Genomic DNA, 24,258 nt, shown 5'->3' with positions numbered 1-24,258 from the left:
AGACTGAATTTAATTGAAGCCAGCTTGTATGTGTCATTGATTAACTGTTTAAGGCAGAGAACTGTCTGCAGCTTTCAAAACTCAGCTTGAAGTTTTTACCCAAATGTGTGCTTTATTAGAAATAAATTGAAAGAAGATCTGGAAACAGCTGGAAACATTCTTTTTTTATGTCTAACATACATTTTGTAAAAGAAAAGTAGTCAAAAATTAAGTCATTTGAACTATGATGAAGCTCATCTCTGACCTGATAAAAAATATGCTTTTCCCTTGTTCTTGATATATTATCTCCACAGCGGCAGAAAGATCGTGAATGTGCATGCTGTCAATGCTGCCATTAATCACTTGGCTATATACTGATTTTAATGTATTTTTAAGGCAGACTTAGACTACCAGATACTTAAGTGGTATTCTCTCACAGGCCATGGGTAACCTCCTGTCATATGACTCAAAATCCCTTATAGAAAATAAACTTTTAGCTTGAATCCAAAAGGTTAGCTTTCATAAGAGTTCATCTTTGAACCCCCAGCAATAAGCTCCTTTCACTAAATGTTGATATAATATCCGGCCTATCACATGAAATCAGTGTTTGATGTTTATGAAACTCGTAGGACTGTACAAACGTGCTATTTTATAAGGCATTAATCCAGAGGTCCAATAATATGTATAGTGAAGTTTATCTTGACAGGTAAATCAACTCATTGCTAAGTAAAATAGCCGGACAATACTATCGTTGTTACTGAGCTGCAGGTGTTTAAAGAGCTTAGTGAACTAAGGGGGAAACTTCCCAGAATCACATGGCAGGAATGAATGGTAGGGAAGGAAGCAAAGCTTGGTTAGTTGGTTAGGCAGGTGTTTAGAAAATTTAAAAGGGAAAATAAAAAATCTAAAATCCAAAGCAGGTACCCGATTAAGTTTTTATGGCCTTATTAGAAATAATAAAAGAACTAAGGTTAGAAACAGGAAGATGAAGTTATTTCTAAATAATCTTTTTTAGAATAATAAAGTGAAAGTTTTGGAGATAACCTCGCTCTGAAAATTTACAGTGTCCAGCTTACAGGGAACTTCAGTTATCTAAAAACAAACATACTGGCTATCAGCCTCAGAAATATTTATTAAATCCCTCCAGGGTCTGTGACAGAGTTCTATCCTTGATCCTGTCTTTCTTAAGCTAACTGTAATAGAATGGCAAGAAGTATTATTTGCAAGCATTTTTGACAATAGTAGTCCAGTAATATATACATATAAGTGATACATTCATTGACATACTAAGCAAGTATAAGCCATTCTGTATCTATGATACTATACCTAGAAAAAAATTCTATATAATGTTTAATACATATATCAAAAGTGATTATATATATCACTTTTAGTGATAAAAGTCTCTAACTGGCATTATTAAGAAAACAATTGCCTAAAATTTTAAAAAGAAAACTATCAATGGATGTATTTTTGGTATGCTAAAAATACCTTAATAAACATATTTAAAAACATGAGGGTGGCACAAAAAATAAAAGAAAAGCATTGAAAAGAAATTAGGAAAAGAACAGAAAGGGATTTGTGAGCAGCAGCAATTAATGGCTCAAGTGAAAACTACTATGTTTTATAATTGTACCAAGAAAGCCATGCTGAGTAGAGAGAAGACAATCCGAGCAAAATGTTTTACTGGTCCAACACCTGACCTGCAATGAATTTATAGTTCGTGGGTGAGGGTTACAGTGAGCATGATTTATTCTTCAAGGTATTAAAACCTGAAGAATTGCATTTAGTATTTAATTCTCCCACTATTCATCCACAAAGCCCTTTGATGAAATCGTGGCATTTTATCTTCTAGATAATCTTGTGTTCACTCTTGGCTGCTACTACCTAAGGGTCAAGGAGGGAAATCTCAAGTCTTGCTACCCGCCTTACCTTCCCTGGCAGGGCTCCCTTCTCCAGCCCCGACTGTCGCCGTCCAGCGTACAGAGGTGTTCGGATACACAGTTTAACCTTATAACTGTGCAGTGACTGCAGAGGCACCAGCTGTGTACTGTTGATGCACATGAGAAGCATACCTTTATTTTGCCTAGTTCCCTTTGCTCGATTAAAGGCTCTAGAAAAATCTTCCAGCACCTCCTGTTCCCAATTCCTGTTACTTTCTAGATTTCTCTATTAGGAGCCTCAAAGCTGTGGATGTTTGTTTGGTCCACCTCTTCCCACCCTTCCCCACAGACTCCCCCATTCCCTTCAGCATCCCTTTCTTACCCTCACCTCCTAGGAACCCAGGACCTTTACTGCTTGAGGCTCAGGTGAGCCTCAGTCCCTTCATTTTGTGATCATCTCACATCAGTGTGGAAGGTGCCCAGCTGATTCGACTCCAGAGTTTTTTACCTCTTGCAGTCACCTCTCTCCAGAGTAAATTCCCGCAGTTTCTGTTCCTACTCCAGCCCTTTTATATGTTGTATTTGAGCCCCTTTCTGTTCTCCTGGTTTCATGTAACAGCTACCGTTCTTTTCTCATGCATACCCTATAGATTTTCTCCTGTTTCTTTTTTTTTTTTTTTTTTTTTTTGAGACGGAGTCTCGCTCTGTCTCCCAGGCTGGAGTGCAGTGGCGCCATCTCAGCTCACTGCAAGCTCCGCCTCCCGGGTTCACGCCATTCTCCTGCCTCAGCCTCCCGAGTAGCTGGGACTACAGGCGCCTGCCACCACGCCTGGCTAATTTTTTTGTATTTTTAGTACAGACAGGGTTTCACCGTGTTAGCCAGGATGGTCCCGATCTCCTGACCTCGTGATCCGCCTGCCTCGGCCTCCCGAAGAGCTGGGATTACAGGCGTGAGCCACCGCGCCCAGCCTCCTCTTTTTCTTAATCGTTATTCTATTCTCCTTTAAAACCACACACACCTTGCCCACAAGGAAGTCGTATTTTTCCCCTAGATGGGACATTTAAAAAAATATTGTTTTCCCATTCAGACACACAACAAACTTGCACGTTAAATTCATGATAAACTCTTAAATATTAAGAGTAACCCATTTCATTTTTATTATATTTTTAAAATACTGATGACTGTGCATTTATCTTTTCACAAAGAACACTCCAAACTCCCACTCTGGTTTGAGTGGAGTAAAGATTTTATTTTATTATGTTTTTAAATTTTATTTTTTGTTGCGAAGGAGCCTCATGATGTTGCTTAGGTTGGTCTCGAACTCTTGGCCTCAAGCAATCCTTTTGGCTTGGCCTCCCAAAATGCTATGATTACAGACTTGAGTCACTGTGCCTGGCTTAGGGAAGGGGTTAATCTATGATAGCATTAGTTTTATCAAGTGTAAACTGTAGATTTGGGGGTGGGGGGAACCTTAAGTAATGTTTTAAATTAATCAGCTTGATCAAATATTCCAAAACGTTGTTCATCACATTCAGCCATAATGCATGGCTATTATGAAATTTCCTGTCATTCATGGCGATTTAATCAACTGTGACTTAATAGTTCAGTGTTTGTATGTACATTTTCTATCTTTTTAATGGATTAATGCTAAATATTTCAACATTTGGAAGGGTAACGCATAGGCGTATCTAGCTTCTCTAGCCCACTCTGCAGCCCCAGTTTTCAATGCTTAATTCACTCAGTAAATATATATTGAGCATTTACTATATTCTGAGCACTGCATTCACTACTAGGGATGCAGACATTAAAAATCCACTTCCTACCCTCAGGAGGGTTACAATCCAATGTAGGAATAAAACTGTTACTTTGTGGGGCTTAGGTATAACTTTAGAAAAGAAGAGTCAGTGTGCTCCAGGCAGAAGAACACATGCAAAGGCACTGAGGCAGAGAGTGTGGTGCATTTAAAGAACTGCCAGTTCCTCTGTTTCTTCTGTGAGTATCTGACAAGTATTGGTGTTGAGGGTAAGAGGAAGAAAGTGTACCAGGGCCTTCAGGACAGTGATGAAGATTTAAGCTAACCACTGTGACTGTTTCTGGAAAACAGGAACCAGACCCTGCTAGAGACATGGCAAAGATTTTGCTGATAATTCTCACCCCATTGGCATCATGTCATCAGTCTGTGCAGTTCTGGAACTTCATTGACATGACAGTGTGTGGTGGCCTGCATATAAGACTAGATAGAGGGGTTTTGCCAGATAGGCATGGAATAACTAAGAAATAAAATAGCTCTGTGTGTACATGTGTGTGTGTACTGAAAAGGTTTTGAAAGTCTGGTTCATGGAACTTAACCGAAGGCATGATGTCAAGAAAAAGGACTGATTAAGTAAAGGAAAAGCAAACAAAGATCATGAGACAAGATGAGGAATGCTAAAAGGATAAAAGGTCCATATAGAAACTAAGATAAAGGTTCAAGATTCTGGAAGCACAGTGATAGTGACTTGGCCCAGCGTGTGTCCCTGGGAGTAGATGGGTGAAGTGGAGTGGAGACAAAGGTCCTGGAGTTGTGAGTTGAAATATTTAAGCTCTCCAGATGGTGCAGGACAGACTCTTCTAGGATTGATAATTTCCACTGATGGCACTAGCTTTCTTGGCAAATGATGTGTGATTCCTTGAGCATCTACTGTGTATCAAACACTGCTCTAGGTGCTGGGAATCAGTTTCTGGAAAGAAAGACAAGGTCCTTGCTCTTATGGAATTTACAATCTAGTGAAGAGGCAAGTCAAGCAAGGAATAAAAAATAATCCCAAAATATTATGTGGACATATGTTCTGGTCAGAGTTTAGTGAAGTTTGATCATAAAATGGTCAGGAAAGGCTTCCAAAGAGGGGACAGCTATGCTAAGACCTAAAAGTTAAGAAAATCAAATTCAACAACCTTTGTTGTGGTGGTGGTTGTCGTTGTTGTTGAGATCACCATGTGCCAAGCAATGTTCCAGGAACAGGGGATGCAAAGAGAGATAAAACAGAGACTCAGGGTTACACAAATAAAATAGAGGTATCAATAAAATCCATTAAATCCAAAAGATTTCTCAGGACTCCAAAGATGGATTTGAACTTGTCGTTTTTCCCTTATTGATATGGTTTGGATGTTTGTCCCTTCCAAATCTTATGTGGAAATGTGATTCCCAGTGTTGGAGGTGGAGCCTGGTGGGAGGTGAATGGATCATGAGGACGGATCACTCATGAATAGTTTAGCACCATCCCTTTGGTGATGAGTGAGTTCTCACTCAGTCAGTTCACACAAGAGCTGGTTGTCCCTCACCCTTGCTCTTGCTCTTGCCATGTGATCCTTCTGCCCCCTTCCCCTTCCACCATGATTGTAAGCTTCCTGAGGCCCTCACCAGAAGCCAAGCAGATGTTGGTGCCACACTTGTACAGCCTGCAGAACAACGAGCTAATTAAATCTATTTTCTTTATAAATTACCCAGCCTCAGGTATTTCTTTATAGTGACAGAAAAATGGCCTAACACACTAAGTGATATCAGACATTTTTATTTTAAATGGTACTTGCAAAATAATGTATAAAAATAATTACAACAAATATATTATTAGCAATGAACGACCACTACTGAAGTGATATAGAAAATATAGTATTTTCTCATATGGAAGGTAAATGCAGTTGACCTTTTGATATAGTTTGGCTCTGTGTCCCCACCCAAATCTCATGTTGAATTGTAATTCCCATTGTTGGGGGGGACCTGGTAGGAGGTGATTGAATCATGGGGGTGGATTTCCCCCTTGCTGTTCTCACGATAGTGAGTGAGTTCTCATGAGATCTGGTTGTTTAAAAGTGTGTAGCAATTCCCCTTTCACTCTCTTTCTCCTCTCCACCATGGTAAGATGTGCTTGCTTCTCCTTCGCCTCTTGCCATAATTGTAAGTTCCCTGAGGCCTCCCAGCCATGCTTCCTGTACAGCCTGTGGAACTGTGAGTCAATTAAACCTCTTTTCTTTATAAATTAGCCAGTCTCAGGTAGTTCTTTATAGCAGTGTGAGTATGGACTAATACATCCTTGAACAATGCAGGAGTTAGGGGGACCAGGTCCTCCTACTCCCCCGAGCTACAGTCTAAAATCCAAGTATGACTTTTGACTCCCCAGAAACTTAACTACGAATAGCCTACTGTTAATTTGGAAGCCTTATCATTAGTATAAACCATTGGTTAACACGTTTTGTTATGTTACATGTATTATATATTATATTCTTTCAATAAAGTAAGTTAGAGAAGACATATTCACTATTCATTAAGTGCAAGTGGATCATCACAAAGGTCTTCATTCTCATTGTCTTCACATTGAGTAAGCTGATGAGAAGGAAGAATAAAAGAGGGTTGGTCTTGCTGTCTCGGAGGGCAGAGGAAGAAGCAGAGGAGGTGGAAGGGGAGGCAGGCACACTCAGCGTAACTGTTTTTGAAAAAAAATCCAGGCCAGGCGCGGTGGTTCACGCCTGTAATCCCGGCAATTTGGGAGGCCGAGGTGCGTGGATCACGAGGTCAGGAGATAGAGACCAGCCTGGCTAACACGGTGAAACCCTGTCTCTACTAAAAATACAAAAAACTAGCCGGGAGTGGTGGCACGCGCCTATAGTCCCAGCTACTTGGGAGGCTGAGGCAGGAGAATAGCTGGAACCTGGGAGGTGGGGTTTTCAGTGAGCCGAGATGGCGCCATGGCACTACAGCCTGGGCGACAGAGTGAGACTCCGTCTCAGAAGAAAAAAAAAATCGACTGCCTTTGAACTATTTTTGTTGAAGAAAGAGGGAATTACATCTTGAGGCTCCCCCATTTTTAAAACATCATAAATTGAAAGACACTTTGTTTACACTGCTAAGAGTTCTGTTACGGATAACAAGGAAATGTTGCAGGACATTGGCAGAACCCAGTCTGTGTCCTCATAACCCCTTGTTTATCTGAAAGAATCAGAGACCAGTTATTTTGAAGTAATCATTCCCTTAAAATGCACTCAGTCTTAGAAATCATTTTAGATAACCAGACGTTTTCCAAGGGCTTAATGATAGATTTAAATATAAGGTGAGGTAACTCTAGATTACTTTAAAGAATGAAATAGGTTTAATCTCATTGCTGATGGAGAAGACATTTCTATACTGATCATAATATATTATCTGACAACCTCCAAATTTCTACAAACTAGTGGGGAAATAGCCTATCAAGTTAAAGGGACAACTTTGGCCATTATACTACGGCCTCTGAAGAATGGCAAGGGAGCTGTGGGGAGAAGAGAATGAGACTCGATTTTTTTTTTTTTTTTTTTTTTTTGAGATGGAGTCTTGCTCTGTTGCCCAGGCTGGAGTGCAATGGCATGATCTCAGCTTACTGCAACTTCTGCCTTCCAGGTTCAAACAATTCTCCTGCCTCAGCCTCCCGACTAGCTGGGATTACAGGTGTATGCCATTGTGTCCGGAATTGGTGGGTTCTTGGTCTCACTGACTTCAAGAATGAAGCCGTGGACCCTCGCGGTGAGTGTTACAGCTCCTAAGGTGGCGTGTCGGGAGTCTGTCCCTTCTGATGTTCAGATGTGTTCAGAGTTTCTTCCTTCTGGTGGTTTCGTGGTCTCGCTGGCTCAGGAGTGAAGCTGCAGACCTTCGCGGTGAGTGTTACAGCTCTTAAGGCAGCGCGTCTGGAGTTGTTCGTTCTTCCCGGTGGGCTCGTGGTCTCACTGGGCTCAGGAGTGAAGCTGCAGATCTTCGCAGTGTTACAGCTCATAAAAGCAGTGTGGACCCAAAGAGTGAGCAGTAGCAAGATTTATTGCAAAGAGTGAAAAAACAAAGCTTCCACAGGGTGGAAGGCAACCCGAGCGAGTTGCCAATGCTGGCTGGGGCATCCTGCTTTTATTCTCTTATCTGGCCCCACCCACATCCTGCTGATTGGTAGAGCCGAGTAGCCTGTTTTGTCAGGGCGCTGATTGGTGCCTTTACAATCCCTGAGCTAGATACAAAGGTTCTCCACCTCCCCATCAGATTAGTTAGATACAGAGTTTCCACACACAGGTTCTCCAAGGCCCCACCAGAGCAGCTAGATACAGAGTGTCGATTGGTGCATTCACAAACCTTGAGCTAAACATAGGGTGCCGATTGGTGTATTTACAAACCTTGAGCTAGATACAGAGTGCCGATTGGTGTATTTACAATCCCTGAGCTAGACATAAAGACTCTCCACATCCTCACGAGAGCAGCTAGATACAGAGTGTCGATTGGTCCACTCACAAACCTTGAGCTAAACACAGGATGCTGATTGGTGTATTTACAAACCTTGAGCTAGATACAGAGTGTCGATTGGTGTATTCACAGTCCCTGAGCTAGACATAAAGATTCTCACCAGAGAACAGATACAGACGTCCTCACCAGAGCAGCTAGATACAGAGTGTTGATTGGTGCACTCACAAACCTTGCGCTAAACACAGGGTGCTGATTGGTGTGTTTACAAACCTTGAGCTAGACACAGAGTGCCGATTGGTGTATTTACAATCCTTGAGCTAGACATAAAGGTTCTCCACGTCCTCACCAGAGCAGCTAGATACAGTGTCGATTGGTGCACTCACAAACCTTGAGCTAAACACGGGGTGCTGATTGGTGTATTTACAATCCCTGAGCTAGATATAAAGACTCTCCACGTCCCCACCAGACTCAGGAGCCCAGCTGGCTTCACCTAGTGGATCCCACACTGGGGCTGCAGGTGGAGCTGCCTGCCAGTCCTGCGCCGTGCGCTTACATTCCTCAGCCCTTGGGTGGTCGATGGGACTGGGCGCCGTGGAGCAGGGGGTGGTGCTCGTCGGGGAGGCTCGGGCTGCACAGGAGCCCATGGAGTGGCTGGGAGGCTCAGGCATGGCGGGCTGCATGTCCCGAGCCCTGCCCCATGGGAAGGCAGCTAAGGCCCGGCAAGAAATCGAGCGCAGCACTGGTGGGCTGGCACTGCTGGGGGACCCAGTACACCCTCCGCAGCCACTGGCCCGGGTGCTAAGTCCCTCATTGCCCGGGGCCAGCAGGGCTGGCTGGCTGCTCCGAGTGCGGGGCCCGCCAAGCCCATGCCCACCCGGAACTCCAGCTGGCCCGCAAGCGCCGCACGCAGCCCCGGTTCCTGCTGGCGCCTCTCCCTCCACACCTCCCTGCAAGCTGAGGGAGTGGGCTCCAGCCTTGGCCAGCCCAGAAAGGGGCTCCCACAGTGCAGTGGGGGGCTGAAGGACTCCTCAAATGCCACCAAAGTGAGAGCCCAGGCAGGGGAGGTGCCGAGAGCAAGCGAGGGCTCTGAGGACTGCCAGCATGCTGTCACCTCTCACCATCACACTCGGTTAATTTTTGTATTTTTAGTAGAGATGGGGTTTCATATGTTGGCCAGGCTGGTCTTGAACTCCTAATCTCAAGTGATCTACCCACCTCGGCCTCCCAAAGACTGGATTTAAAGATGGATGGTAAAGATTTGAGTCTTGGTTCCGCAACTTATTAGCTGATGATCAAATCATATAACTTTTCTGAATTTGTTTCCCTGCCTGTTTTGTTTTGTTTTTCTAAAGAGTAGCTGCTGACCTCATGTGCTTGTTATGTTAAATAATGCTTACAAGACGCATTATCCTGGGTAGTGCTAAACTAGAGCAAGGTCTTATTAATGATGAAATTCCTAAAGAAAATGCCATACCTACACAGATTAATTAACAAGGTGGGAGTTAGTACTGAGATATCTCCAAAAGATTTTCCTCTAGAATGTGGAACACATGCTGCCTGTCTTTAGAGATGCCAAAGGTTTGTTCAATACATATTTGTGGAATAAATATAATTGGAGTGGAGGGTTACCCCATGGAAGGTGACAAGGGTCCCAGCCCCTTTCAAGTGTCCACACCAGTAAACATACTTAATCAGCCTTGATTTATGTCAGCAGTTGGAACACAACTAGGGCCACCAGGAGAAACCTGTGTCACTCTAGGAATAAAGATCTTTGTTGAATAAATATCTTTTTATGCATGCAAGTAGGAAATGTACTTGCTCCATATGCAGATTTTCCCTAAACTTTCCTATTATTTACAATACCTTTCATTTTGATGACACTTTGAATTATAAAACACTCTCACATATAGTTTAAGTATGAGCAGGGTAGGTAGAACAAAGAGTTCTTTGCTGCATTTGACAGATAAGGAAGTCTATGTTTAGGGATATTAAATAGCTTCTATCTCTCCTACACCTTATCATTCCCAGAGCTAAGATGTGAATCCTATTCTCGTACCTCCCACATCCAGTGCTAGTTTATAATTCTCATTAGTGACTTCTTGCTGTTTAGCATGAGGCTATTCAGAATTTGGCTGGACTGGAATCTCATGAGAATTGCAGAAATGATTTAGGCAAAATAGTAACAACAACAACAATAGCAATTAAAATGTAATGAACGCTCATTATATGCCAGGCATCATTCTAAATATTTTGCATGTATTATTGCATTTGATCCTTGCCAAAAATTCTATGAGGGAAGCATTATTATAATCCCCATTTTATAGACGCTGAGGCTGAGGAATTCAGAAAATGGGTAACTTATGGAGATTACACAGCTAGTAGGTGCAGAGCCATGGTATGAACCTAGTTGGCTACCTCCTCTGTCTATGCCATCAGCCACTTCCCTGTACTGCCTATGGGAGCTGGGGACTGGGGCTTTCACTGCTCTTCAGATGATGTGTTCATTGACCTTAAGAAGCTCAGTAGCAATGGAAGAATGCTTCACAGTGTATGTTTGAGGTCTCAAACTACTCTATGTATACTAAGACAGTCATAACAAATTACCTAAATCGATATGCTAATGCGAGGTTGTGTGGTAAGCTAAATTACTTACTCAACCTTTATAAAACCGACAGTCTGAAGGATAGCACAAGTGATGTCAAGATGATTTCAATCACTGGAAACGTCTTCAATCCAATGGCCTATGAATGCCATCAGAAATTTGTAAGACACTTACCCAATGTCTCCCATATGGTAATCATGGTCCCCCCAAAGTGTACATGAAAATATAGAAAGGAATTGTGATATTTGTAAAGTTGATGACTATGATATGACATTGAGCCTGAAGATTCAAAGCATTTACCAGTCTACATCAGGAAAATATGAAACACAGCCAAAGTTATTAATTGGCAATGCAGAGCTTACAGCTAACACTAAATTTTGCTTCCAAGAAAGTGTGGAGCCTGATGCTTTTTTAATTAACAGAACAAAACCCGAAAAGCAATCAAAATTGTTAGCATTCAAAGACTGGCAGATTCAGAGCATGGCAATGAGACACACAGATAGACCAATCAGGGCAGGCACAGATTGGTGACTGTGATCCAAGGACCCAGCTTGAAAAGTCAGCTTCTCCAGAACTTTCAGCAACACTTTTAAAATGAGGAAATAAGTAACATGAGATTGCATTTCACAATCTCCAACAGCATGTCCCTGAAATGGAGCGAAGGATACACCAAAGGAAGAGTTGCTACATCCCATCTCTCCTGGGAAAGGAACATGCAGGGAGAGAGTTGCGAGAGCTCTTCACCCTTCTACCCTGCAGCAAAGGAAAATGGGTCTCCTCAAGGAAGGCATTTCCCCACAGCAAAGCTGCAAGCAACATGAAATAATGCACCATGACTATGGGTTCTTGGCAAAGGATTCCTGGCCTGGTACAGTTAGAAATTGGGCTCTATTCTCAAGCAAAGGGTTCCAACAAAAAAATACCGCAGCAAGCAGACCGTGGAATGTGCTTCTCCACTCTTCCATAGGGGGTGATGGCACAGAATCAGAGTTGAACATGGGAGGGAAGTGGAAGGGATAAAAATGTAATGGAATTGCAGAGTTGTTGGCATTCAGATGTGTAGGTGGTGGGTGGCAGGTCCTGCTTATTGCCTGTGGTTGTGAGAGGCAATGGTGATGGGTCTTATTACATAGCAGTAAGAGAAGGAGAAAAAAATATATATCTTTTCATTTGTCAAAGTTATTTATCACAGGATTATTTGTAATTTTAGAAATTTGGAGAAAAATATTCAAAATTGTGAAAGCTTTAAAATAAATTATAGTGTGTTTATCCCACAGAATTTTAGATATTCATTAAAAACTACATTTTAAAAGAAAATACATTGGAAAAATGCTCACAATCTACTGCTTAGTGAAAAAAATGAAAAACTTGGTATAAAAATTCTTCCAAGTTTTTTTAAATATGCAAGGAAAAAAATAAAAAGGAAAATTTTCAAATGTTATCAGCTCTCTTTTTGGTAATATTACAGGTACTTTTAATGTTTCCATTACAATTTTTGTGTTTAAAAACTATAATTATCAGTATGTATTACCTCTATATTTAAAATTAATAAATATTATATAAGAAAAGAGTGATAATTAATGAGAATGAAGCAATATCACCATAAGCATCCTTAAAATTTACACTTAGACTAAGGAGCAGATCCTAGTGGTAACCAGTCATTTAAAACTATAGGAATAGTCATTCAGTCAGTAAATGATCCTACTCCTACTATGTGCTGTTCACTGAAAAAGGTACAAGAGGTTGAGAAATAAAAGTTCTGTACTAGTCCTACCTGGAGGAACTCAGGACTGCAGGGATAGCTGAGAAGAAACAGGTAAGGACACTGAACTCTGGCTCTTTGATAAGCGCTCCTCTGGCAGTATCCCCAAAGCATGGAAGAAACACAATGGAAGAGGAATCCATCCAGCCACTGGGATTTGTAGAAGGATTAAGGAGGAGGTGACATCTGAGTACATCTGAGTTGAATCTCAAAGGATGAGTGAAGAACAAAAAAATTAGGGTAAGGGCATTCAAGCACAGCTAATGTATAAAGACGTAGAGTGCAGTGCGACTAAGAACTTTCAAATGGGACTCTTTTTATGCTGAAATTCAGGGAAGGGAAAGAGAAAACCTGAACTAAATCAGTTACTCAGGAGATAGAAAAGTGGGGGAAGACTGAAGCAGCATAGGATGTATGGAGGAGTTTCAGATGTCTTCTAGATTTCTCTCTCAGTCACTAGATGGGTGGTAGCACCAGGTGGCTCACATAGGAAATAGAGATGAAAGAGCAGGTTTGGAAGGAAAGTTTTGGAGATACCCATCAGGAAGGGAAACAATACGTGGCCCTAGAGTAGAATCATTCATTTACTCTGCAAGTATTTACTGATCATAACTGTCTGGGACTGTTTTAGGCACTGAGGATGCACAAGCAAGTAAGACGGACAGGGCCTCAGCTCTTATGGAGCTCACAGTCTGCCTGGGAGACCAACCACAAACAAACAAACACAATGTCTGGAAGTGGAAGCGCTATAAGGAAAACTAAACTGGATGCCGTGAGAAGGAGCTATTTTGGTTGGGTGTCAGGGAAGGCTTCTTGAAAGGGCTCAGGATAGATTTGGGCTAGGACAGTAATGTAATTATAATAGTATTGTTGTTGGAAGCACAGGTTAGGTCCTTTCTATGTGCCAAATGGATTATTTCATTTAATCCACAATGCAATCATCTAGGGAGGTACTACTGAGAGGCAGAAACATATGCAGAATCAAACGGGACACTGCCTTTAGCCACACTCTTAACCACATATACTTTCTATCTATAGCCTGTCAGGCCTTAAGAAGGACCATGTGAGGCCATCTGTGAAAAGGAGGAACCCAGGGGAGGGTGCCGCCTGACAGCCACGAGACAAGCCTGTGTCAGAGGAAGGAAATGGGCTGCAGTGTCCAATGGTCCATGCACCCTGGAAAGGACAACAATAACTGGAACACGTCGTTAGATTTAGCAACCAGATGATTATTGGTGACCTTGGCAAGATCATGTTCATTGAGGAAGGGAGGAAGCCCAGATTGCAGTGTTGACAGGGAAAGACTTCTTTTCCCAGGGACACAGGGTAGAGGCAGTGGGCTTTAGGATGGCTGCTGTTATTTTAGTTTTGGTTTATTTGAAAGCAGGGTGAGACTGGAGGGTTGAGCCTGTGGAGAGGCAGAGATTGAGGGTATGTGAGAGAGAGGAAATAACCAATGTAGCAAAGTACCTGTAGGGACAAGAAGGGAAAGAAAGCCCAACACAGGTGAGGGACGTGGTCTCGGGCTGGAAGAGCAACACCTCTTCCGCTGCGATGGGAGGGAAGAGATTAAGCAAGAAGGGAGGTAGGGCTAGGGGTTACCTGAGTTCTTTTCTCCTAATAGGTGATATTTTCATCTGGTGAAGGCCCCACAGGAGATGCTACCTAAGGTTCAGCTTTGAAACAGATCTTGGGGAGAATGAGAGCGGATGCTGTACAGATTACTCCAAGTAGCCCTGAGGTTCCTGTTGAGGTTGGAACACTTGGCATTTGTGGTGGCTCCATCTGCACAGCTGTGTGGTTTCTTCCAACAGGGCCAGCAGCCGGGGCTGGCAGAGAGCTGGGCCATGCTGGGTGGCACACACTGCTCAGCCGGCACCTGTTCCAGGCAGATCATTTCTGTCTTTCATCTGGCTTCTCTTGGACAGTCCTCAATTCATGGGCCATCCGACAGCCAGAACTAAACAAATGTGCAATTCCAGAATTTAGTCTTCAAATTAGTCATTTAAGGAAAACTCCTAATCAATGGCATCTGAATATAAAATACGTGCTAGAATAGAAAGTAGTAGGGGCCCACGCTCTTGAGAGCTAAATGATCACTGAAATAGCTTGAATGGTTATGTTCTGTTCCCGTGTATATAATGTTAAAACTATTGCGTCTGTTTGATTCAACAAGAGGTCCCTTCTAAAAGTCAAATATACAGCTTTCCTGGGAATGTAATTGATAAACATTTTGTTGTTACACTGTATAGCAGCCACTTTAAGATAACAGGAGTCTTGTTCTTTGCAGAGCATTTTGTTACCTCTGCATGCATGCAAAGCAGAAGATGGAATCAAAAGGGTATTTGGCCTGGGTCCAGAAAGCAATCTGGATTAGTCTATATAACCGGCTGTCACAGTTTCAAGTCCGTTTCTGATCCGTGACTTATTGCTTCATAACTGACTATTTCAAAGGTTTACCAGGATTCTACAAAAAAAAAGTATCTCATTACTTTCTAGCTCATTCTGAGGTATGTTTCACTAGTTAACATTTTTAAATATTTAAAGTAACAAAATAAGACAATAAAGACTATTTCTTACCATCATCCCTGTCATTCCCATTTTCTACCAACAAGATAAACTGATGGAGGGAATATTTACTAGAAGTGTAGCAGAAGTGTAGAGGGAATACTTTAGGTAGAGGTTAGTTTGCATTCCCTAAGTCAGTAGCAATTTATATAATAGAGGAAGGACTGAATACTTTTAGTTTTCAAACTTCCTGTGGAGCACCTGGAATTAAAATGAATATCTGATTAAATTTTGGTTCTTATGTGGCAGCTTGGTACAAAGACATTTAAAAAGAAATGAGATTCAAGCAATTTTGCAGATTCAATAATTCAGAAATTCCTTTTGAAAAATTTGTTCCCCTCCCCAAACCTGAGGTGTAAGGCATTAATCACATCTCTGAATTAGTTAAATGTTGTCACAGTTACTTTCTTGGAAGACTTCAAAGCACTTCAGAAACAAAACTTTGTGAACTGCAGGACACCCTGAGGCCTGAGACAGTGTTGTCTTCTCCTTATGAATGAGTTGAAGTCCAGGAAGTGGGCTTGGACTTCAGTGATGATGTATTTCTTAAAGAGCCAATACATTTCCTTCTTTCCTTCAGGAATCAGAGTTAATTTCTAACTACAAGCCTACTTTATGTTTTTGGCTAAAATACCTTAAAATTCTTCTATTTTCATATTTCACTTCTTCATAATACCTACTTCTTTCACTGCATACAGATTGTAATGCTTTCTCAAAGTATGTAAATCTATTTTAGGTAGGTTCCTTATGGTTTGACCTGAATATTTTAAAGTTATTTTTCACCTCATAATGGCTATGCAATGGAAATAATATTTTGACACTTCAAACCGTATTAATTTAATTGTAGTTCGCAGCCAGATAATTATTTCATTGAAGAAATCAGGAAGGATTAACATAATGTTCAGATCACCAATATTGAACATCAAAAGAATGTCGACCAAACCGAGTAGCTGACTTCAAGTAACTTGAATTTAGGGAAACTGGGATGAGTTATGCTCTCACTGTGGCATATATAAATTTTTGTTGTTGTTGTAGTTGTGAGGGTGGTAGTTTCTGAAACTGAAAAATAAAGGAAAGTATCAAGAAATAGGAGGAGTATGGTCCAGCCCCTGATTTCTGGGTAAAACTGGAAAAGAAGCTGGAAGCTCCTTGAGTGGGGGGCCGTGGGGACCAGGCTGTCAGGTTGGGCGAGGGAGGGAAGGGGAAGCGCGCTCCTGGAAGGAGTGGGGCGCGAGGCAGCCAGGGGGAGGGCAGGGGAGGGAGGGGAGTGGAGGAGCGCCCAACGGAGGGGAGGAGGGGAGGAGAAGGAAAGTGGGAAAGGAGTAGAGGAGTTGGCGAGCGCAGAGGTTAATAACCTAGCGCGGCGCTTCTGGTGGCCAGGCATCCCGGTCCTCGCGCGTGGCGCAGCCTCCCAGCGCCGGACCGACCCATGTCGCGCCCGCATTGGGTCCCGGGACCCCGGCGGGAGTGCCGCGTCCGTCCTTTCCAGTCGCCGGGAGTCTGAGTCGCGGGCCACGCGGGAGTGGCGGTGGAGAGCCCGCCGGTCGTTATGAGGACGGATCTAAAATGACCAGCAAACGGAAACCTTGCCAAACGCAGCTCAGGAGATCCATCAGTGAGCAGTTGCGGGACTCCACGGCCAGAGCCTGGGATCTGCTGTGGAAGAACGTCCGGGAGAGGCGGCTGGCAGGTCAGTGCCCTGGAGACGCCGCGACCGACGGGGGCGGGGGAGGCGCCGGCCCCGTAGCCCGCCCGGGCCCGCCGCCCTCCTCTGCCCTGGGCTCCAGGGCATGAGTTTCAGAGCCCAAGGCCGGGGCGAGCGGGCTGCGGGCACCACCCTCCCTGGGCCGGGCCCCGAGCGCCCTCCCGCCGCGCCTCCCGGTGGGTGTGGGCTCCGTGCCGGACGCGCGCGCTGACAGCCCGGCCTGGTGCTCCATGCTGGCGGGCCGCGGGACGGGTTCCCTGGAGGGGCTGCCCCCGGGCGGCCTTTTCGCCTATGCTGTCTCCTGCTCCGCTGCCATCCCATTCCACCCCAGTGAATAAGTGCCCAGACCAAGTGGCCCTTCGCGAGGGCTGCCCCTTCCCAACTTTGCCTTCTCCACGTGGGACACATCCACCGAATGCGCGGGAGGGAGAGTGAATGCAAGGCAAGGAGCACGTCCGAAGCGCCGCAGACCAGCCACTCGGGGGTAGAGGGGGGGATGTGACGGGAGACAGGTGGACGGTAGTTGGTGCAGGTAGCTGGCTGGCTGTCCGCAGGCCCTGCCAGCTGTGAAAGCAGGCTTTCCTCCCTTTGAGGTTGCAAGGAAAGGCCTCCCTTTGGGACTCCATTGTCCACGAATCACAGCAAGAGAGGAAGTGATTGTTTTGAGCCAGGAGGTCCTTAAGAATCCTTGCGTGGATCAGAAGGCCGCCCCCTCCTTAGTACCTCTCCCAGTGTCACACTGCCCCTTGCTGCTTCTGTGCATGCTCCATGGAGCCCTCTTTCTGTAGGGCCAAGGATGCAGTGGGCGGTCCAGCCATCTCAGAGCCTTCACTGGGAGCTTTAGGACACTTTAGTCACTGCCTCATGCCTGCCCCAATAAGGGAAAAGTGTCCCCGACTCCACAGCACAGTTCCTGGGCAGTGCAGGGTTTAGGGCCCCATTCACCAACATGTTGGCTGCTGGAAGATGCTTCCGGGACTGGGGGAAGCATGATTGGAAGGGCCCCTGAGGTGACCCTGAGGCAAGTCTCTGGACCTTGTTGCCTCTGTGTCCTCTCCAGGACTATCTCTTGAGCTGGGCAGTGACCACCACATGGGGCAGAAGAAAGTTCTGGAGAAGAAGGTCTGATGCCTAGGCAGAAGGAAAGGACACCACTGGTGAAGCGGGAGATTTAACCTTCTTTGAACTCCTCCCTTTTTTCCTTACTTGAATTGTAAAGCAAGTGGTTTGCTAGGTGTTCTGCCCTTAAACCCATGCACCCACATCCCTCATCAGCCTGAAAGCATTCTGGGGAAGATGCCCAGAGTCTAGAGCACCTTGAGAGAAGGTCGCTAGCAAGCTTAATTAGAAGTGGAGATTATGGATGATTCCAACACTCAATGTTGTAAGCATACAATGTTCATTCCACATTTTCTCTCCAACACAGTGGCCACATTTAGTGTGCACCCAAGAAATAAACAGACTTTTTTGGTTTGGACCCAGAAATAAATTGTGGTAACCCAGCAGTTTTGACTGTTGATGTTTAAAAACCTGTACATGCACTGTAGACCTCAGTTAATAACAATTAGTAACTTTCCCTGTTATCATGCTAAATTGTATATTCTACATGATGGATGGTGTTAGAGAAATTTTTGTGGTCTAGTAAACTTTTGTTGCTTCATAACTTCAGAATGCTTACTGCAAATGTTTCTTTCATAGCTTCTGTTATTTACGTTTGTTAGTTTGTTAAATCAATGGGTCCTCAGGAAACAAGAAGTCATTCTAGGAGGCCTGCCAAGGCTGTGCTGGGTTTTTATAGAACCTGAGACCGAAGATGACTGCAGCTCTGTCTTTTTCAAGAAGAGATCTGGGAAGGAAGAGAGTGTCATGTAAAGATTTTAAGCTATTAAGATTGTCCAAGAAAGTCATATTCACCTGAATTTTACATTGCAGTTAAGGTGGTGAAGGGAAAAAGTTTTAATCCTGGGAAATAAACTGTAGATAGAGACTTTAAGATCGTGAATATATAGAAGGCTAAAAGTGGTTTCAGAATGGGAACTATAAGAGTGCTCTCAAGAGTAGTGCAATTATTTTTTAAAATAGCGGTATGAGGTTTGAAAATGTTTAATCAGAATATTAATATCTGCTTACCCATAATCTGCTTACCACTCTGCTCACAGTGGATGCCAGCAGGTTATTCAGCTGGGACCAAACAATCCTCTGTGAGGCCGACTTCAACTTCTCCTTCTCTAACAAGCTGGGATGCCTGCCACAAAACCAGGCCAACTCCGTGAAGGCGCTTTTAGATGCAAATTGATTTTCTTGGATTTTCTTGCTAAGGTAGCTAAAATATGGAACTTTGGCCATGAGACACTGAAATACTTAAGTTATTAATGTTGGCATCAATTCTAGGTGAAAATGTTCTTCATTTGTAAAAGTGTTCTTTGTATGGTTCAGTTCACAGTACCAGAATAACCAACCATAGCACGCATCACTTTACAATGAGGATATAGTCTAAGAAATGCATTGTTAGGTGATTTCATTAGTTGAGTGAATCAAGTGTAAATCATAGAATGTATTTACGCAAACCTGGATGGTATAGCCTACTACACACCTAGGCTATATGGTATGGCCTATTTCTCCTAGGTTACAAACCTCTAGAGCATATTACTATACTAAATACTGTAGGCAATTGTAACACAATGGCAAGTATGTGTGTCTCTAAACACATCTAAAAGGAAAGGGTACAGCAGTCAGGCGTGGTGGCTCATGCCTGTAATCTCAGCACTTTGGGAGGTCAAGGCGGGCAGATCACTTGAGGACAGGAGTTTGAGACCAGCCTGGCCAACGTAGTGAAACCCCATCTCTACTAAAACAAACAAACAAACAAAAAAATTAGCCAGGTGTGGTGGCACACATGTGTAATCCAAGCTACATGGGAGGCTGAGGCATGAGAGTCATTTGAACCCAGGAGGCAGAGGTTACAGTGAGCCAAGACTGTGCCACTGCACTCCAGCCTAGGTAATAGAGCGAGACTCTGTCTCAAAAAAAGAAATAGAAAGGGTACGCTAAAAACATGGCATTGTAAGCTTATGGGAACACTGTCATATATGCAGTCCAGTTCGTCATTGACTGAAACGTTGCATGGTGTATAACTGTATATGAATACGCCCCAAGAGGGCATCTGTTCTGTCAACAGATGATATTAGGCTATTGGCTTATTTTCTGTCTTGCTTTTATATCTGTTTTTATCAAGTAAGCTTAGTGCTGGAACTTCTTTAACTTGCCTAAAATTTTCTTCTTACTATACTTAGTCAGTGGAACAGTGTTCAAAGTGCTTTATAATTAACTTGTATTTGTGGCCAGGTGCAGTGGCTCATGCCTGTAATCCTACTACTTTGGGAGGCTGAGGCAGGTGGATCACCTGAGGTCGGAAGTTCAAGACAGCCTGGCCAACATAGTGAAACCCCATCTCTACTAAAAAAAAAAAAATACAAAAAAATTAGCCTGGCGTGGTGGCATGCACCTGTAGTCCCAGCTACTCAGGAGGCTGAGGCAGGAGAATTGCTTGAACCTGGGAGGTTAGCTGGGTGGTTTTGTCTTAGGGTATCTCATAAGATGGCCTTCAAGCTGTCAGCTGGGGTGGCAGTCATCTGAAGGCTTGACTGGGTCTGATGGATCTGCTTCCAAGCTCGCTCACCTAGTTGTTGGCAGGCCTTGGTTTCTCTCTGGCTGTTGGCTGGAAGCTTCAATTTCTTGCCCTGTGTGCCTGACACACAATATGGCAGAGGTCGGAGAGAAGAGAGCATGCACTCAAGACAGAAATTGCAGTGTTTGTAACCTGATCTCAGAAGTGACATATCATGTGGGAGGGAACTGACTACACACGAAGTGGCTACCAGGAGGTGGGGATGACTGAGGGCCAAACTGGAGGCTGGATACCACAGGTACAAAAGCATTTAAGATTGTCCTTAGCAAATGCCAGGTCAAATCTGAAATCTTCCTAACAAGGAAGCCCCAAAGCAAGACCTTTTTTTTTTGCTTGAACAAATAGCCTGGGAAAAGCATTTCTTAACGTAGGTCACAGTGACACAAATAATGAAACCAATGGAAAGATAAGATATGAATGATGTTCAAATATATTCACTTCATTGCAAAAATATGAAAAGGAGTTATTGTTAAAGAAGAACTTATATTGGGAGCTCTTATTGGGCTTTCCAATTCTGTGGCAGTTGCTAAATTTCCACTAGATTGTGGAATTGTTGTCCATGCATACTTCTTAATTTTCTAAAATTATGCTCCTCATGGGGCCCAGCAAGTTTTTCTCACTGTCATCTCAGTATCCATTATTACAATAATGATGGTAATTGTTTAGTTGTTAGTGTTCAAAGCAGGATTCAAATTCAGGTCATCAGAAGTCAAAAGCCATCTGTGCCTATTTCCTATTGTACCACATGGCCTCCTCCCTGGACTTTGTGGAGACCTGTGGACCCCCAAATCCTTTCTAAGACCCTCTGTCACTTGCAGTTCAATTACAAAAGAACAACAAAAAGGACTGGAAAAGTACTCTTTCTTCCCTCCTGGAGTAACAAGAATAACCCTGTGCACCTAAAGTAGCTTGTCCCCTAATCATCCCATTGCACTTGTTAGTATATGGGCTTATAGGGATTTGAAACAAACAAACAGCCATACATCTAGCTTGTCAGGGCCCCTCTGTGGTTCATTCTGCCCACAACCATTGGGAGAGCTACAAGAATGAGATGCTGTTGTAAACCCTACATGCACAGCAGGTTTCTTCAAGGAGGGAGAGTGACAGGTTATTTTGGCTTCCCCAGTTCCCTAATCAACCACTGCTGGTGACAATTCTAAACTTTTATGGCATCATTAAATTCTTTAGGCAGAAGCATACCCGTTAGCTTTTGGTGTTTGTAAGCAGCTTGAATTACTTTTTAGCTGTTAAAGTCTAAGAACATTCAAATGACTTTCCTAAAGCTTTCTGCTTCTCTGCTTTAAAACCCTACTCTATTTTAATGGAAATGTAATCCATATGTTTGATTCCATTATACTCATATAACAATATTTAGGTAGCCTGTGAGCTAATTGATGTCTAAGTCTTTTGATCTTCTTTATAGTCTCATTTTAAATCATTTATCATAGACACAGGAAGTTATATTGCTGCCAAAAATATTCTGACTTAAAACAGTGAAAAGTTCAAGTTTTGTTAGAAACATTAATTCCACCAAATTTCCGTGAGTTCTTGTCATGTTAAAACAGGTTCATTCATTCTCAAAGTCAACAGTAGCATCCTGTGAAGTGATATAAACACAAGATTGGGACTTCAATGCAAAGCAAGATCAAGAATAAAACATGAGCCACAAAAACTTCCTCATTAACCTCTAAATGTGTTCTATAATATCAAAAGTACAGGATGATACTCACCTATTCTTTTCATGTATTTTATATCCGTTTTATCATCACTTTTCTGTGAAGAATTGACCATTCTATTCTGTCAGCATTTTTTGTTTGTTTTTTAAACATCTTTTGAGATGATACTATGTTTAGATGCTATTTATATTAACAATAACAAAAAAAATCTAAGTCAAGAAAATATACAATTAAAATTAGAAAAGAAGAGCGCATCACTTATATCAGGGTTGTCAACTTTAGCCACATAGACTCATTTGGAGCCTTTCAGAAGTACTAATTCTCTGTCCTCCTCCCAGAGATTCTGATTCAATTCAGATGGGGTCTTGGTATCCATATTTTTAAAAGCCCTGCAGAAGATTTCACTGTGCAATCCAGGTTGAGAACCACTGACTTACCTTAATTCCCACATAATAACTTGCAGAATTCTGGGGCAAATACAGGGTTATATTGTAAGCCCTAAGAAAAGTTTTGCTTAATTGAGGTCAGAAGGAACTTGTCATATCACAGGGACAGAAAAAAAAAGATCAGTCGTGCCTGGAGAATAATAAAATAGGTGGCAAGAGTGGATGTCAGAAGTGTAGACAGAGGGTCAGGTTATAAGATAAAGTTAGGCTTTGTTGCCAGGAAAAGAAGTTTTGATTTGGTTCTACAGGAGATAAGAACAAAGGGCTTCAAGCAGAGGAGTGACAAGACCTGAATAAATTACTACCAGTGATGGTCTAGGTGAGAGATAAACAGTGACATGGACTAGGGTGATAGTGATAGAAATGGAGAGAAAGGAACAGATTTGGAGTGTGTCTTGAAATAGAGACAATAACAGGTTGGTTGTTGGAAGCTAGGGAGAGGGACTACTAGATTTGTTTTTTTGTTTTTTTTGTTTTTTTTTTTTTTAAGACAGGGTCTCATTCTGTTGCCCAGTCTGGAGTACAGTGGTGGAATCATGGCTCAGTGCAGCCTCAACCTTGAAGACTCAAGCGTCCTCCCACATCAGCCTTCCGAGTAGCTGGGACTACAGTCTTGCGTCACCACTCCTGGCTAATTTTTGCATTTTTGTAGAGGTGGGGTTTCTTCATGTTGCCCAGACCAGTCTGGTCTCAAACTCCTGGGCTCAAACAATGTTCCCACCTCCGCCTCCCAAGGTGCTGGGATGATAGGCATGAGCCACCGAGCCCAGCCAGATTTATTTTTTTAATTAATAATTTTTTTTAATTTTACTATTATTATACTTTAAGTTTTAGGGTTTTGATCTGAGCAGCTAAGTGGAGTGTAGCAATGTTGGCCAAGATGAGGATAACTGGCAGATTTGCATGGGAGAGAAAAAGGACTGAAAGGTTCTCTGTTGGCTCCATTAGCTTTGGAATGCCTACTAGACATCCAAAAGTAAAAGTCAAAGAATTGGATGCATAAGTATCGGCTTTGTAGGAAAGTCAGAGCCAGAGATATAATGTGGGAATTATTGGCATATGACTACTTTATAAAACTTGGGAACTGGGTGGAGCTACTTAGAAGAGATTGCAGATAAGGGGAAGGGGCCAAGGGCCAAGTCCTGGGGGGCTCTTTGGTTAATATTTGGACATAAACATGTCCATATGCAAGTACTATTAGTACATACGCACGTACTGAATTTTCAGGAAAATAGAAAGAGAGCAACATTATTTCTAAATTCAACATTCTTCTATCACAATAGTACTGCTATATTAAATAATCTTTTGTGATAGAGTTATAAATTTGGTTCTAGAACTGTTGATGGACAAAAATAATCATTGATGGGCATGTTGGCTCGTGCCTCTGTGCTCCCAGCTACTCAGGAGGCTGAGGCGGGAAGATAGCTCTTGCCCAGGAATTCAAAGATTCAGTAAGCTATGATCATGCCACTGCCCTTCAGCCTGGGTGGCACAGTGAGACCCCATCTCTTAAAAAAAAAAAAAAAAAACTATAAAAAAACCCTCACTAATCAAATGCCTTTTTAATTTAAAAATTATATTGCAAAGTAAAAAAGCAAACAAACAAACTTTTTTTAAGGAAAATACTTCTCAAGTTGCCTGCATATGTACAAAAAAGAAAAACACAGTTTATTAAATAAAAAATGGTTTAGCATGAGCACTCCTCTGGTTACTATAACTGGT

At 42.8% G+C, this 24,258-nt stretch overlaps 1 protein-coding gene across 4 annotated transcripts in view; it reads left to right on the top strand.

The window, feature by feature from the left end:
- STARD13 (StAR related lipid transfer domain containing 13) overlaps positions 1–24,258 on the top strand; it is a 575,282-nt gene that overhangs the window by 308,560 nt on the left and 242,464 nt on the right. For 2 of the 4 annotated variants that reach the window (XM_054665174.2, XM_054665176.2), the window contains exon 4: positions 7,268–7,390. The exons of 1 other annotated variant lie outside the window; for it this stretch is intronic. In XM_054665174.2, the coding sequence (XP_054521149.2) occupies positions 7,268–7,390 (123 nt within the window). Of the gene's footprint in view, positions 1–7,267; positions 7,391–16,587; positions 16,712–24,258 lie in introns of those variants that run through there. One more of the 4 variants, XM_009426855.5, reaches the window with a different exon arrangement.

The sequence above is a fragment of the Pan troglodytes genome, chromosome 14 (genome assembly GCF_028858775.2).
Source record: "Pan troglodytes isolate AG18354 chromosome 14, NHGRI_mPanTro3-v2.0_pri, whole genome shotgun sequence".
Classification (NCBI taxonomy): Eukaryota; Metazoa; Chordata; class Mammalia; order Primates; family Hominidae; genus Pan; species Pan troglodytes.
This window is presented reverse-complemented; position numbering and strand designations above follow the sequence as displayed.